This window comes from Aulonocara sp. 'chitande type north' Nkhata Bay, linkage group LG19 (genome assembly GCF_057382095.1).
Source record: "Aulonocara sp. 'chitande type north' Nkhata Bay isolate Kocher_YH1m ecotype deep benthic linkage group LG19, A_spYH_male_GT1.1, whole genome shotgun sequence".
Taxonomy (NCBI): Eukaryota; Metazoa; Chordata; class Actinopteri; order Cichliformes; family Cichlidae; genus Aulonocara; species Aulonocara sp. 'chitande type north' Nkhata Bay.
The window spans coordinates 2,442,445-2,459,715 of NC_141362.1; the positions used below are offsets into that span (position 1 = coordinate 2,442,445).

General features: G+C 42.3%; 1 protein-coding gene across 5 annotated transcripts in view; it reads left to right on the forward strand.

Moving 5' to 3' along the window:
* nrxn3a (neurexin 3a) overlaps window positions 1-17,271 on the forward strand; it is a 208,138-nt gene that overhangs the window by 96,268 nt on the left and 94,599 nt on the right. For all 5 annotated transcript variants that reach the window (XR_015126338.1, XR_015126339.1, XM_086274121.1 and 2 more), the window contains exon 8: window positions 15,411-15,704. Coding sequence is in view for 3 of the 5 variants with exons in the window: in XM_086274121.1 (XP_086130247.1) it covers window positions 15,411-15,704 (294 nt within the window). In the remaining 2 variants the exon portion in view is untranslated. The remainder of the gene's footprint in view (window positions 1-15,410; window positions 15,705-17,271) is intronic.

Consider the following 17,271-nt stretch of genomic DNA (forward strand, 5'->3'; position numbering starts at 1 on the left):
AATTACCAGTAATCATCCCACAGATGTAATATTATCTACAGCTACTCTTAGTACCATTGATGTTAAGTTAGACTCTTTTTCTCTAATTGAGCTTTCTGAGTTAACTTCAATAATTACTTCCTCCAAACCATCAACGTGTCTTTTAGACCCCATTCCTACTAAACTGCTCAAAGAAGTCCTGCCATTAATTAATGCTTCGATCTTAAATATGATCAACCTATCTCTAATGATCGGCTATGTACCACAGGCCTTCAAGCTGGCTGTAGTTAAACCTTTACTCAAAAAGCATCTCTAGACCCAGCAGTCTTAGCTAATTATAGGCCAATCTCCAACCTTCCTTTATATCAAACATCCTTGAAAGAGTAGTTGTCAAACAGCTAACAGATCATCTGCAGAGGAATGGTTTATTTGAAGAGTTTCAGTCAGGTTTCAGAGCTCAGCACAGCACAGAAACAGCTTTAGTGAAGGTTACAAATGATCTTCTTATGGCCTCTGACAGTGGACTCATCTCTGTGCTTGTCCTGCTAGACCTCAGTGCAGCGTTCGATACTGTCGACCATAATATCCTATTAGAGCGATTAGAACATGCTGTAGGTATTACAGGTACTGTGCTGCAGTGGTTTGTATCATATCTATCTAATAGACTCCAGTTTGTGCATGTAAATGGAGAGTCCTCTTCACACACTGAGGTTAATTATGGAGTTCCACAGGGTTCAGTGCTAGGACCAATTCTGTTTACATTATACATGCTTCCCTTAGGCAGCATTATTAGACGACATAGCATACATTTACACTGCTATGCAGATGACACCCAGCTCTATCTGTCCATGAAGCCAGATAACACACACCAATTAGTTAAACTGCAGGAATGTCTTAAAGACATAAAGACCTGGATGGCCGCTAACTTTCTGCTTCTTAATTCAGATAAAACTGAGGTTATTGTACTCGGCCCTGAAAAGCTTAGAAATATGGTATCTAACCAGATTCTTACTCTGGATGGCATTACCTGCAGCAAGAGTCCTGACAGGGACTAGAAAGAGAGAGCATATTTCTCCTGTTTTGGCTTCCTGTTAAATCCAGAATTGAATTCAAAATCCTGCTCCTCACATACAAGGTCTTAAATAATCAGGCCCCATCTTATCTCAATGACCTTGTAGTACCATATCACCCTATTAGAGCGCTTCGCTCTCGCTCTGCAGGCCTACTTGTTGTTCCTAGAGTATTTAAAAGTAGAATGGGAGGCGGAGCCTTCAGTTTTCAGGCCCCTCTTCTGTGGAACCAGCTTCCAGTTTGGATTCAGGAGACAGACACTATCTCTACTTTCAAGATTAGGCTTCAAACTTTCCTTTTTGCTAAAGCATATAGTTAGGGCTGGACCAGGTGACCCTGAATCCTCCCTTAGTTATGCTGCAATAGACGTAGGCTGCCGGGGGATTCCCATGATGCATTGAGTTTTTCCTTTCCAGTCACCTTTCTCACTCACTATGTGTTAACAGACCTCTCTGCATTGAATCATATCTGTTATTAACCTCTGTCTCTCTTCCACAGCATGTCTTTATCCTGTCTTCCTTCTCTCACCCCAACCAATCACAGCAGATGGCCCCGCCCCTCCCTGAGCCTGGTTCTGCTGGAGGTTTCTTCCTGTTAAAAGGGAGTTTTTCCTTCCCACTGTCGCCAAAGTGCTGCTCATAGGGGGTCATATGATTGTTGGGTTTTTCTCTGTATCTATGAAGCGCCTTGAGGCGACTTTTGTTGTGATTTGGCGCTATATAAATAAAATTGAATTGAATTGAACTACAGGAAAGACATAAAGTCACATGCATTCTGTATTCTGCCCACCTCTTAATCACAGACCCACCCACATATCTGTAGTACCCACCAGCTCTCCCTCTGTCTGCTGTCCAGCACCTTCTTGTCCTCCACTCCTTGCCATTAATGCTAATTTGCCTGTTCCCGATGCTCTTGTCCTCGCCATCCACTGAGCAGCATTATGGATAAATGCTTTGTTACCATGGCACCAGGTACTGGTTGCCTGTGGTAGCTCCTGCAACTGGGGGGACTATTATTTTTATGCCTTTTATAAGCCAGCAATTACAAAGAAAGCCTACATCTCAAAACCTACAAAATACATAATGGCCTACAATAACACATAATTGCTATAATTGTCGTTGTCATTACACCTCCTCAACCACTCACACGGAGGCTTCTGGCTTTCCCGTGTACTGTAGCCAAGAAAGAAACACAAAGGATGAGCTCACAGACTGAGCACTGAATGGGATCAGCAATGACAGTATTTTCCAGTGGAAATATGTCTTTGTTACTCTAATTAATCACGTTATAACAGCTATATTACACATTGCTATTATATTTATTATATTCTTTCTGAACTTAAGTTTTTTTCCCCAATTTTATGTAGTTTAAAAAAATAATTTTGTCTTTAATAATTGTAGACAATTCTCTACTGTGAGTGAGAGCAAGCCAGATAATGCAGTAAATTAATCTGGTGTTGTCATCGAGTGTGGATGGAGCGGACTTGAACGCAGATCTCCTTTGCAATGAGACAGTAAATTTATTTACAGTGCAAAAACAATGACAGTTCAGTGTGAAATCCTTAGGCCGTGGCTCCCCGTGGTCATTTCTCCCGACTCCCGATAGTGCTGTATGGCGATGTGAAAAAAGGCGACACTCTGCACTTGTGCATTAATTCCCCGCTCGTGGTTCAGCTCCTGTGTTTTCCTCTCCACCTCCAGGTGCAAAAGACAACAAAGGAGAGAGAAGGTAACCAAAAGGGCATCTGAAAGAGCACACGATCTTCTTACCTGTACTAACGAGCTTAGTCTAATGATCCAGCGCTGACTGAAGCCTGGTCACGGCGTTAAATACATAGATGTCAAAGGTTCCAAAGCTAACCAGAGATGGATAACACTGGTTGCAACTTTTTGAACAATTCGTGGGTCGTCTTTGGTCGAATTCATTGCAGATTATTTCAGGAGGAAATATTGGATATCAGAATCAAAAATACTTTATCAATCCTGAAGGAAATTGTGGGTTACAGCAGGCAGCATGCTGGTTGGTGCATGTGCAGTAACAAAGGAAAAGGATATCTTAATCATATGAACTGCAGTGGTAGAATTTATAAAAGGGAAGTTATTACAAACTTTTCAGGATGTACTACAGTTGGTGATGTGCATGATTCATGGATCCAAATCGCCCTTATTTACCTTCTTGGTGCAGCCCTTCAGTTCATCCTCTGCCTGGAGGATGCCACTTTGATTTGCTGCCCCTCACAAATGTTAGAATATCAGGGGTTTCGAGTTTCAAGGGAAGTTTAAATTCACCTCTCCCTGAATTCTTACAGAAAAAAGTCTAATCTTTTGGAGACGATACCCAAAAAGCAGCCCAATCGCCGATCTAGCACTTTTTTAGCAGCACTTGGAATACCATGAGGGATGTCCTGTGGTGTGTGCCATCTGTTGGCATCTTGGGTCATGTGGGTTGCAGAGCGAGGCCTCCATACACTGATATTGTTCCAGTGTACCCCACTGATGCTCTATTAAATTGAGTCCTGGGTGATTTGTACTATTTTTGATTTTTTCTCAGCTCTTCTGGCTTTTGTATCGGCATTGTAGTTCTTAGGGATATGGGAGGATGTTCTTGGTTTGGAACCAAGGTTAGTTATACACACCAAGAACATGTTTACTTAAATCCACCGTACTTTCTTATATTTACGTGCTGTGATGCAGTGGGACTCCTTCTCTCCCTCCTGTTTAGGATTTCTGTGACTGCAGTAAAAATGATCCCAGCTGAACTGGACTGAAATAAAACTTTTTTTTTCATTAATTCACCAAGTAGTGCATACAAAACAAAACAAAACAAAACAAAACAAAACAAAACAAAACAAAACAAAACAAAACAAAACAAAACAAAACAAAACAAAACAAAACAAAACAAAACAAAAGCAGTACAGACAGGCAGAGCTGCTGATTTACTAAATAACCAGCAAAAGCAAAAAACATATGGGTTACACATGTGGCTTATATGTTAGGTTACATTGTTTTCAACTCTTGGCAGTTATTTCCTGGTTTGTTTGTTTGTTTGTTTGTCTGTTTGTTTGGGGGTTTTTTTTAGGCCGGGGTGGGGTGGGGGGTCCCAATATTCCTTGTTTTAGTTAAACCCTGTTTCCCTAATGCTGTGGCATCAGCTCAGTTGTAGAGTTGTAGAATATATTTGAATGAAATGTTCAAATTGTTTTCTTATGTATTGATGATTGTTGTGTGAGGTCTAGCCATTGTGATGTGCTGATCTTTGTCCTGTTTTTCCAGTTGGGCAGTATTGTTCTTGGTGATAGTCAGGGACACAAGCAGGGCTGTTTTGATCTGCATTATGTTTAGTTCTTCCAGATTGCGAGGTAAACAGACAGAGGGGTATATCAGGTCTTTTTCAAATTTGTTGATTGGCGTGTGAGATGCATTATCATTAGAGAATATTAGTTTATTTAGCTTCGAGAGTGTGTTTGTGTTTGCGCTGTTTTGTTGATGCTGTCCAGTAGTGGTAGTTGTCTTAGCTGAGTGTCATTGATACTCATTTTTGCTTTGATGGAGTGTTTTAGTAGGTTATACTGAAGAAACTGTTTCCTGTCAATGAGCTGTTGAAGTGTTAAGAAATGATTCTAATCACAAATGTGGCAGAGGTGTGTGATGCCTTTTTCTTTCCATTTAATGCCTGCCAGGGGTCATTCATTTGCACTGAAGGGTTGTTTCATATGGGTGTTTGAGTTCTTTTTGATTTTGCTCGTCTTCCACCAGGCTGTCAGAGTTGTTGCTATTGGCGGGCTTTTAAAGCAGTTGTAATGTCTAATTGTATTGTTGATGAATGGTAGATTTTGGATTAATATGTCTTTACAATCAGATTGTTCGATGTCCAGCCATGGATGAAGGTGATGGGTTGAATGCATCCATTTGATGAGGTGTTGTAGTTGGTTGACTAAGTAGTGGTGGAGATTTGGTGCATCTAGGGCTCCTTAGAGTTTTGACTGGTGTAATGTTAGTTTTATTATTTATTATTTATTTATTTTAGTTTTTTTGTTTTTTGTTTTTTCTTTCTTTTTTTTTTTGCCTGTCCCGTTTGGCTCTTTTGCATCAGAATTATTGACTAAAGGTGACGAAAGATGCCCAACGGATTTACTTTACCAAATGGACCATCCCAGCCTTGCCGTAATGGTCTATTTGATTCACCTTTTATTGTTTATTTTATTTTCACTTGCTAAATACGGGTAAAGACTTGACTGGGGAAAAGAAAGGGGAGAAAGAAAGAGGGAAAGAGAAACAGCTGAGAAGAGGGACGGGGATAAAGGGCAAAAAACAAAAAAACAAACAAAACAAACAGACAAAAAATACATCTATCAATCACCTGGATCACGTGTTGAGAAAGAAAAAGCAAGCCCCAGGCTCCAGGCCCCGATAAGCAGCCACCAAGGAGTGAGCCGGTGTGTACCTGGACGCCCATCCCTGGACACAAAGAACCACCAACGCACCGATGTCTGAGGGAGTCCGCCACTGGCAGGGGAAGTGGTGGTGGGGGGAGATAGGCCTCCAAACCTTGGAGGGCCTGAGATGTCCCCAGAGAGGTGGCGTCTGATACCCAACCTGGCATATAGACACAGACATACAGGCACACACAGATACAAACATCCATTCCCACCCTCATGCTCTCATATGCAATTACTCAGCACTCAACCAACGTGGAGACAGACATAAAGAGACGCTGTACACACGATCACACTCCCCAAGCGTACTCTACAAACCGGGTCTAGGTGCCCCCGCCCCTGGAGGGGGGAACTGCACCCAGACCCAGGTGGTGTTACCCTTTTCCCTGCGGTGGGGAGAAGCAGACCGCCCCGACTCAGCAGCAGCAGGGAGGCCCCACACTCCAGACCGCAGTCGGACGGCCAACTCCTCCTACTAGCCCTCCCGCTCCAGCAGGCCGCAGAGAATGGGGGTGAGAGAAGACTCCAAACCTCCCTCCACCCGCTCATTGTAGTGTTGATGCATGTGTGTTCTAAGGTGCATTTAAAACCCAGGAGGGCATGGAGCTACCTGCCAGAGAGCAGCAGGTAAGCACATAGCCCCTCCTGATAGCCCTCAATGTCTACGTGTATTTAAAATTGAGAGGTGGGCAACAACGCCAGGGGTGGGGTGTACACCCTGATGGTAATTTGGAGTCCGTGTAGCGTGCCCACCCCCAAGATCCTATATGTATGTGTAATGAGAGTGTGAGTAATGTGAATGTCTAAGTTGTGGGATAAAATTGAGGCAGAAGCAGCCGGAAGGGGACAGGGGGGGTAGCCTCCCCTGCACCCTGGTGACACACCTTTACCCCAAGGCCCTGCATGTGTGGGTGGTTGTGGTGGAGCGGGAAGAGGGAGGCAGCTGGAGATGGGGAGGGAAGGAAGGGAGGGGCAAGTGACCGCTGACCCCCGCTGACCCCAGTAGGCACCCCCATACTCTGCAACCCGCCAGGGAAAGGGGGCCCAGGCCCATCCGGACCGGGGCCCAGTTCAGCAGAGAGCCCAGGACAGCCCACCCGACCCCACCACAGAGAACTGCACCCACCCCGTCATCCACTCATCTTCCAGACTACACAAGTCAATAGACGCCCAGGCTGAGAGCTTCCTCCACCTCTCCTGTATCTCCCCCTCCTGCAGAGTGAGTTCCTGGAGAGAGGAGAGCTCCTGCAAGGTGTAACAGCCTCCCCCACCAGTTGAAGAGCCCCCATGGTGGCTCGATGCACTGGTGGCATCCTGCGCCAGGGCTGGGCCCCCATACACCCACCCGCCCACAACCCCGGCAACACACCAACCAGGACCCAAGCCCCAAGGCCCAGCCAGGGCCCCAGCCCAGAGACGGAGCGCCCCAGAACCTCACACCTCTCCCAGACCCACCCAGGGACAGCCAGGCTACCAGGTCAGTAACCCACGTCCGTCAGCACAGACCCTCCCCTAGCCCCGCTGCATGCAGCCACGAGGAAACCATCACCTAAGAGCCAACAGAGCCCTTAATAGGCCATGACCGCAACCCCGGGTCGAACCCTCCAAGGAAGATGCTCCTGGGGAGTTTTTTTGTTTTTTCAGTCGAATGATGTTATTACTGTGTCCAGAGTGGTGAAAAAAAGCTGTTGTGGGTTGAATAAGGATCATTGTGAACAAGTAATTGATCTTGTATATGATTTGGGAGTATGTTTTAATGATTTGGATTAGTTCTTCAACTGATTTGTTGGGAACAGGAGTGCATCATCTGCATATAAACTTAGTTCATGTGTTACATTATTGGTGTGAATGCCTGTGATGTTAACGTTCTGATGGATTGCTGCTGCTAATGGTTCAATGTTTAATTGTAGAGTGTTTTGATCCATTGGATAAATGAGTGTTTCCATAAGAAATGTGCCGTTTACTTTGTCAAATGCTTCTTCTGCATTCTGAGAAGATCGTTGTTTTATGGTTACTTTGGTGAGAGAGATGTACGAGGTTGAAAAGTCTAAGTGTATTATTTAAAGAATGTCTGTTCGGTCTGGGTGAATGGGAGAGGAGATAACTGATTCAATGCGGGTTGTTAGAGCTTTGCTGATTATTGTGACGTCCGTGTTAATTAAGGAAATAGCTCTGTAACTGGAGCAGTGAATAGGGTCTGAAATTAGTGCTGTATTCACATGATATGGAATGAACTGGTTATTTTTAATTTCATCTGGCATTTTAACAAAAAGCGGAGACAGAAATTTCAGGGGGACATCCATCAGGAGCTTTATTGTTTGACAATTTTTGCTCTCTCATCTTCTGTGGATGTCAGTGGGGAGTCTCAGATGTCTGCCTCTTCCTTTGACAGTGACAGTAATGTGATGTTATTGATAAACTTGTCTGTTTATTTGAAATCATATATATCATCATATCTTTATATATTTCATAATGAAATTGTCTGAAGGTGTTATTTATGATGTAAGAGTCGTTGGTGATGTTTCCTGTCCAGTCTTTAATTGCTGTAATGAGAAATGAGAAACTTGTACTGTTTAAGACTCGTCATTGTGTTTAGATTGCAGTCTCTGTAAGATAAATTGTGTATTTTTTTTTTATTAATGATGCTGTCGAGTTGAAGTTCTGTAATTTCTTTCAGTGTTTGTTTTGTGGGATTTGTGGCATATAAATTGTGTAGTTTTTTCTTCTTCTGTGGCACAAATATAACGGTGTAGAGAAAGAGTTGAGCGCGCACGGGCAGAAATGTTGAGAGCGCGAGCAACACATTGCGAGCGAGCGCAAATGCAAAAACTGAGCAAGAGGGGCTGCTGTTGTGTGTGTGTGTGTGTGGATAATAGCAAACACTGAAATACATTTTTTGCACGCAGCAACGAGTTTTTAGTTTTTTAATTTCAAATTTAGCTTTTCTTTGCTCAAAATAAATTTCTCTTCAAAATGCAACACTTGCACCTGCAAATTGTTTTTACATGCGCTCAGAATAGTGGCACAAAAATAACGCCATAGGTATCTCACTTTTTCTTTGAGTACTGTCCTGTACTTCATCACTATTCCACAGAGTCTCCTTGTGGAAATGCCAAACATCTGTTTCATCCTAGATGCAATCTAGTGAGGCAGTTACCCTCACCAGATTATATCAAGTACAAATTAAGATGTCATGTCACACACAATTGTGAATTTATTGGATGTAAACCTAAAAAAAGTTTAGATGATTCAGTTTGTTTGAAGGTGTACTTACAGTCTATTTGACAGGAGTTTCATGTATTTAAAAAATAGTGTAAAACTTACTGTAAGATTACAGGGTTTTATTTACAGTGAGTCTGTCATTATTGCAGCGGTCACTTCCCAGGGTTAGCACAAAGCTTGTGCTCCTACCAAAAAGATTTAAGCAGCTGGGCCTTTCCAACCTTTCCAGTATACCTTTGCATCATTGCTGCTTTGTTGTAAGCTTCTGAAAGCATACATAATGTTTTACTGTGAATTGTTTTCTTTTTTCTTGGAGAAAATTGTGTTACTTCCAATCTTGTGGTATTTCTTAGTGAATGATACCAGAAAATTGTGGTAGCTATATTAGCGGGCAATCTAAAAGGTAAATTAAATATTGTGTTATGTTGTTTTTTCTCAGACACTGATAAGTGCGTGTGTGCATACATGTGTAATGATGTGCACGGTGGAAGTCTGGTGGAGGGGATACTGCATTGATGGTTTCCTTTCATCTAACCATTGTCTAACATTTTTCATTATTTTCTCTCTGTCAAACTAAAACATACTCAAGCATTTTTATATATGCTTGTGTGTATATTATGTATTTATCACATGTCTGATATGATTAGGTATTCCTCGGTCTGCTATCAGTGTCTGCTTATGCTTCATTCTCGCGTTAACCTGCAGCCTGCATCTGCAGTGTTGATAAAGCTCTCTTTATATTTTCAAATGCCTTTTTGGTATTATTGTTCAGAGGTGGCAGGACCTGAAAGTAATTTGTCAAATCCTCAGCTACGCCTTCCATCCTTATCCCCTTCTCCCCGTTACACCCCCCTTCTCCTCTACCTACATGATCACATTTTTCACCAGCAAGGGTGCAACAGGAGAGGAAACATTAACCACATTAAGAACTTGTTCACATATATGTGTGTGCAAGATACCTTTTTGGATGCGCTGAGAGGCATCATCAGTGATGTAACCTGGGCTCAATGGGGTGTGTCGGGTCTTTCAACATAAGACAGTCTCGCCCAGACAACCCAGCTAAGGTTGATCAGACCCCAGCCTGCGTCCCAGCAGCAGCCACCCATGGACCAGCCCTCTTTATCCACAATCACCTTGTGGCTTTCTCTGCGCCTTCACATACAGACCAGATGGCCCTCTTCCTAGCCACTCCTGTTAGGTCCAGTTGGTTTAGGACTTTGCAGAGTGAGCATCATGCAAAGGCTCTGCAGCCCACCTGTATTCGCTCATATTACGCCTTCCAGCCCCTTCCCAGAACTTCTCTACCAGCTCCTGGTACTTGGCGCATTTCCTTTCATTTGACTCTTCCATATGCTCCTTCCAGGACATGGTGAGTTTGAGGACAATAAGCTGTTTTGTTGCCTCTGAGACAATAATTATGTCTGGCCAAAGTGATGTTTCAGTGATGTGCTGAGGGAACTTCAACTGCTTCCTTAGGTCAGCTTGCAGCTGGCAGTCTGAGGCTGTATAGAGCTGACCTGACCGTATTCTTTGCTGCTGACAGGTCTCCTCTCCAGCTTTAACAAATGCAATTCTTGTCTTTTGGCCAATATGGTGTTTGCCAGGAGTGATGGTGTTGCTTATGCTTTCTGAAACCGCCTTCAGCACCTGGTCACGGTGCCAGCGGTAGCGACTTTCTGCAGGGACTTTGTACTTTCAGCTACTCGTGTTGCAAGGATCCCGTTCCAGAGCATGGCTGACATGCTGGTGTTTCACTATTGACACAGACATGGAGGTTGACTGGGATTGGTAAGGCATCATATGCAGCCTGAACAAGGAAATGGACAGAGGTCTGCCTCAGTGATGTTTGTCCAGGTTACCTTTTGCTGTAAGATGTTCTCCCACTTTGCCTCAGCCCCACTGTCTTACTTAATCGGACCTCTTCCTGAATTAGCTGGTGTCTCTCCTTCCCTCGGGCCTTCCCCATTTGGGTCTTTGGGAAAATACCCAAGCCAGCTGTCCCGGTGGCCAGCGTCCCCACCAGCTCCTTCTGCCTGAGGTATGACTCTGCCACCTCCACTCCTCTCTCTCCTCTCCACTTCCTCTCTGTTCTCACCTCAATACCCGCTGCTGACACTTTCTGGTCCCTGGAGTCCCAATACTGAAGGACTTCTCTAGTGCATGCCACCTTAAATTCTTCTGTGAGACTACTAAATGGGAGCTGCAAGGTGTTACTGGTTCCATAAAGCGCTGCACTGCAGTGGGGGAAGCCCAACCATTTGTGCAGAAAGCTATTAATTCTCCTCCCGAGGGACTCCACAGTTGACACTGGAACTGAGTAAACAAGCAGAGGCCACTCAGTTTCACTCACCAAAACTGGAGCATAGATGTCCTGGATGGGCTGCAAAATATTTGTGAGAATATTTGTATTTATTTTGTTTAAAGGTGTCTATTTAGGTATTCAAGATGAACGAAAATGTAATGTCAAGGGAAGAAGGCCTAACTATGAATTTAACCTTAGACAAGTAATCTGGTGGATGGAAAAACAGTCCTATAAATAACAGTAACTTTGCTGTCTTTCTTTTCATTAGAAAATGATGCACAGTTTTGATACATTTTCAGGTTTCATAAACAATGTAACACAATTTAAATGCTTTGTATTGGTTTAAAAAAAACAAACAGTCTCTTTTCTGTTAGTGGGCTACAATAATAAAGTGCTTCAAAGCTTTTTTCGTAATAATAAAAAGAGTAAAGATGAAACACCATCACAACAGTAAGGCACTGACGCAGCAATGCAGGTTTTGTTCGTATTTATGTGAAAATGCTGCAAGTTTTCTTAGTCTCAGGGGACAAATTTTCACTTGGCCTTTTCTTTCATGTTGTCAGTGAGCTTGAAGGGACTACTATTTTTATTGAAGCTTTTATTTTGGAGTGAATGATCGACCTGTTCAGCGGCTCTAGGTATTTATGCTCAGTCTGAGTGGGAGAAGAAATGGCTGCTTCTTGCTGAGAGATGGGGGGATGAGGTAGCTCGGGTGAGTAAGGGGAGGATGGATATAACAAAAAGAGGAGGAAAGGCAACAAATGAAAAGAGAGACAGACTGTTTTCTATCTAGTCCCTCTGCACCTTAAGGGACAACTTGATATACTCTAATGTCTGTTTATGGATTAATGATAATCTCAGCCAGTCCCCCCAATCCACCCACTCCAACTCCATTTCTACAATCCAACAGAAGCCGAACAACCAGCAAGAGCAGAAGCATTAATATAGGAGAATGAAATGGAGGAGAGGGTGTGTTTGTTTAGTGTATGTATGTGGCCAAAATATAGACAGACAGAGGGTGTTTTTTTCTGCCCAGAGAATTAGAAGGAGAAAAAAGGCCTTCAATTTTCCACTTGAGCAGATTTCAATTTACTCACACACACCCCTCCGTGACGCCGTCCTCCCATTGTTATTGACAGCATTTAGACTGGCCCATGGCAGAAACAGTGTATGTCGCACACACGCCTTATGGAGAAAGATGTACACTGTATATCTGGTGGGTTGTTTTATTTTCTGTCTGTGGGACTGATAAAGTGAACTGCAGCTGTGGACCATACATCATTAAATGATGTGGGTCCAACACATCACTTCTTTTTTGTTTTTTAAACAAAATGCACAGAGAAATAGTACCATTACATGTTTAAACAACAGAATTTCAGTACTTTGACAACAAACTCAACAGATACTAAATATCCTGTACTGCTGTTAAACTTGTTAATACAAACTTCATTCACTGATTTAGTCTATCAGCAGAGGAAAATCATATATATCTTTCCATCACATATATCAAACATTCATGAGTTCCATCGTTTAAAATGTGATGATTTTGTGCATTCTTCTATTTCAGGACATTTTCAATTACGTGCAGCAAACTCTCAGTCTATTTTCTGATGCATTTCAAAGGTTAAAATCTCTGTTAGCATTTGTGTTTTTACCTTTTTGTTGATTTTTTGCTCTATTTGCACTGTTATGCAAACAAATAGAGATCGGAAGATGAGTAGCAAAAGCAAAGGTTGGATTTGTGCTTGTAAATGATCGATTGTGTCACGTCAGACATGTTACAGTGAACGATGTGATCTGCAGTCAGGATATTGAACTGCTGTTGTTCTTAGACTGCACTATGCACCAAGGGAATTTTCACACATCATCACCAGAGGCCAACAAGTCTTTCAGGGTTTGTTTTGAGTGCACAGACTGGACTGTGCTGGTTGTGACACCTTCACAACCTACATCAGCTTCTGTAGGGACACTTTGATTCTAGTAAGGACTGTTTGCTGTTTTCCCAAGAATAAGCCCTGGACATTAAAGAAATCCTTCACCAGAAACGCAGACATTCAAGTCAGCGATAAAGAAGGTATTTTCAACACCAACTGAAAGGGCGATAGATGCGGCCAAAGGTGGAGTATAAAAGAGAAGCAGAGAGTAAATCGGGAGCATCAAGGGTCACTCACAGAAGAGCAGCCATCAATGAGTGCAAATCCAGTCAATTCAACCTGTTTTATAGCTGGTTTGATGGGTTGCCACGCAGGAATGCCTGCTGTGCTTTAATATCTGTCCTCCCTCGGACTACTTCAACTGATGCTCCTGTTTCAATGACACCTCTATGCCTCCACCTCTTGAGAGGCTGCTCCAGCACCACTATCTTCTGTCTCCTGCACACAACAACCCCAACACCACTGCAACTGCAACATCCACTACATCTGACCACCTGCCCCCATCCTTCTCAGCTAACAAAGCAAGGGCACAGCTCAGAGACTGCGTCCAGGGAAAGGAGCAGGCCCAGATGGTGAGTGACAAGACTCCTGAAGGATTGTGCAGCCCATCCAGCTGAAACCATTCAATGGGTTTTCGGCTTGAATCGATGATAAGGCAACGTCCATGTGCAGTGTGCAGTGTACAGCTCAAAATCCTGTACATGCAAATATAGTTCTCCACCTCAACACTGCTAAAATAAAGGGGATTTCAGAAGATCTAGGCCATCCCACTTCTATGCTCATGATACAGTTATTTACAGCTGTGGTTCAACTCTTGTCCAAGCCACTGACTCCTTGCAGAAAGCCTCTTTTGCTGTCCAGCACTCATTACTTCAGCTTAAACTTGTTCTCAACGCAGACAAAACAAAGCTCATGTTGTTTTCTAAATCAAGGAGACGAGCCCAAACAATCCCATCAGTAACCACTCTTGAAGAGTTGGTTCACACCTATAAATATCTGGGAATCTTAATTGATGACTCGCTTACCTTCAAACCACATGTAGAGAATCTTGTGAAAAACCTGAAGTTAAAACTGAGATTTTATTTTCAAAACAAGTTGTGTTTCTCTTTTAATACAAAGAAGCGGCTTGTTGCTGCAACATTCTTGCCTGTGCTGGATTATGGTGATATTCTATATATGAATGCTTCTGCTCAATGTCTTCGAATGGTTGATTCTGTGTATCGTGCTTCTCTGAGGTTCATCACTAACTGTAAATTTCAGACTCACCACTGTGAGTTATACTCTCAGGTAGGACGGCCTGCTTTGGTAAGTCGGAGGAACTCTCATTTATACAGTTTTATATATAAGGCGATACTTGGGTTGCTGCCTGTTTGTAATGAAACATGCTGGTCGGTATTCTCTTCGTCCGCATGGTTACTTGTTGCTTTCTGTTCCATTTGCCCGAACTGAACTTGGTAAAAGAGCTTTTGTCCATTTAGCACCCTCGGCTTGGAACTGCAGAAGGAAAATTACTGAATTCATTTCATTAAGTGCTTTTAAATCTAAACTACGAATCCTTGAGGCCAAGTCCATAACATGCAACTGTTTCAATTAGATTGATTGTCATTTTAACTGACTTTTTTTTTTTTTTTGAATTTTATTTTTTATTTTATTTGTATTCTTTCACTTAGGATTTCTCTAGCCTGCCAATCAAACAGAGGTCTCTCCAAAATGTATGTTAAATGAAGGTGGGAAAAAGAAGGTTAAATATGTGAAAAACACAGTTCATCACCATAGCTCTGTTTTTGAGAGAATTCTCCTGGAAAAACACTTTTTTAATAACTTTGCAGTTCTAGTGTAAAATACCTGAATCTGTGGTGTATCCTTACTGGTTGGATGTGGTAACAGAGATAAATAATCATTCCACAGATTTAGATTTTAGTGTTGTTTATTTTGAGAATTCATTAATTGAAATTAAAAGAAAAATACAACTTGTTGAATAAAGAATTGCCAGCAAACTATGAGTGGATAAAAATCGTTAAGGAAATCCGTTAAATGGAACAGTTGACCTGGTCTCTGAGACTTGAGAGTGTAAAGTATGAAACGCACTGGGAACATGGAGATGATCTCAGTCTGTGAAACGAAATATCTGACAAACTGAATGATCAGTATTTTTGGTTCCTGTATTTTATGTGAACTCAATAACATTTTCCTTTATACTTTGTTTTTAAATAACAACATGCCAAATAGGAATGTGTGTATGGTATATAGTAACTCTGTATTCTGCAATTTATCACACTAAGCTTTACTGAGATATGTAAAGCCAATAATGTCCTTCCTGACACAACATTGATGATTTTCTTATTTTACAGTCTTTATTTTACTGAATTAATTTTATTAATTTAGTAATTGTTGGAAGTTATTAAATGTGTATCTCATGTTAATCCTAAATAAAAGAGTCATTAATCCTGCTCTTGCCTTATTGCAGGTAGTGTATAAGAATAATGACATCCGTCTTGAGTTGTCCCGTCTGGCTCGAATTGTGGACCCCAAGATGAAAATCCAGGGTGAGGTATCCTACAAGTGTGAAAATGTGGCCACCCTTGACCCAATTTCTTTTGAAACCCCTGAGGCCTATATCAGTCTCCCTAAGTGGAACACCAAGCGGATGGGATCCATCTCTTTCGATTTCCGTACGACTGAGCCCAATGGACTCATCCTCTTTACCCATGGCAAACCCCAAGAGCGCAAAGATGCTGCACGGAGCCAAAAGAACACCAAGGTCAGTTCATAATCTCCTCAGTCACTTGATAATTTCTGTTTTAAGAAATGCTTGACTGAAAACAGTTTGAAAGGACTGATGTGTCTTGACATCAAGGTCACCACCTGGTGAGAATGGCAAACCAACAAATTCACCTGTGTTTGCGAGGCTGTTGTAGACAAGTCGTTCCCAAAGTGTGTTTGCTAGGGCCCTCTTTGTTTTACAAGAAAAATCCCCACTTCGGGAACCACTGTTGTAGACAATAAAATTTTCTAGCTTTGTGACCATTTGTTTAAGAGGAGTAGTTCATTTAAAATTAGATTTGCTGTTTATCTTAATAACACATTGCATATTAGATTATCACAGATCACTTTAACCATAGAAGGGTTCACTGGAGACAAAATGCCTCTTTTGTCAAAGGCTTCTCCTCCTTTGAAACATAGAAGTTGAAGTTCTCTTTCTCCAAATTCCAAATTAGACCTAGATTCCTCTGAAGAGGTAGTGATTGCATTCCTAAATATAGATCTTTCAAAATCTTTCAGTCCTACAAGTCTTTGGGTGGGAATGCTTGCATAACACTGTTGCTGTTCAGTGCAATCTCGTGTAGCTTAATGTTTGATTTAGCTAGCATTGCTTGGGAAGTGCGCAGGACACCAATGGCCTTCGCTTCATTAGGAAAAGATGCAAGTCCATCGTGCACATAAAAATTGCATGTGATGAACTTCCATGCACTGGTAGTGGAGTCATCTGCTTCCTGAGCAGCTGGTCTGAGGAAGTAAATGGCAACTGCTGGTAAAGGACTGTTGCCAAATGCATGTACTGTCATTTGAAACTCTTTCACTGTTTTTGCAGATCATTGTTTTCATACCATAAGAACCTCAGAAAGTTTAGATGCTTGTTGCACACTTTGAGGCAGTAGAACATCTGCTGCTTATCTGCTGTAGCTGCTATTGGTTCCCCACAGAAGCAGATCAGAACTCCAGTGAGAGTGTTGTTCAAGTCAGGTCCACTCAGGAGTAGGGATGGGTATCGTTTAGGTTTTATCCGATACCGGTGCCAAGTCGGTACTTTTGAAACGGTGCCGGTGCTCAAACGGTGCTCAAACCGGTGCTTAAAGAATGGAGAACACAAAATTGGTCCAAAAACCTCTCATGTTCAGCTGTTTTTTGTAAAAAGATAACAATGTTAGCCTTTTCTGCAGCTATGGGGCATATATGGCATCACTCTTGGCTGGAAGCAGTGCTTAAACAATGGAAAAAACACAAACTTTGTCCTAAACCTCTCATGTTTAACTGTTTTCCACTTTTTCTTTGGTCATTTTAGCCTTTTTGGCCAGGGTGAAGGGAGTATCTGCCATCAAACAAGAAGACAGCTGCATGTAGCTATGATGATGTTTGCTAGTTCACCTTACATGCATTAATGTAATAACGTGGTTAGCCTACTCAACGTAAATTACACTCGAACAACATTAAGCTACTCACGCAGAGAAGAACGGCTGCTGCTGCATCATCATCCTCATCATTTCTGCTACACTGGCAGGGCTAGGGGCCAGGACTCTCCTCTTCGTGTTTTTGGGGGATGTTGCATA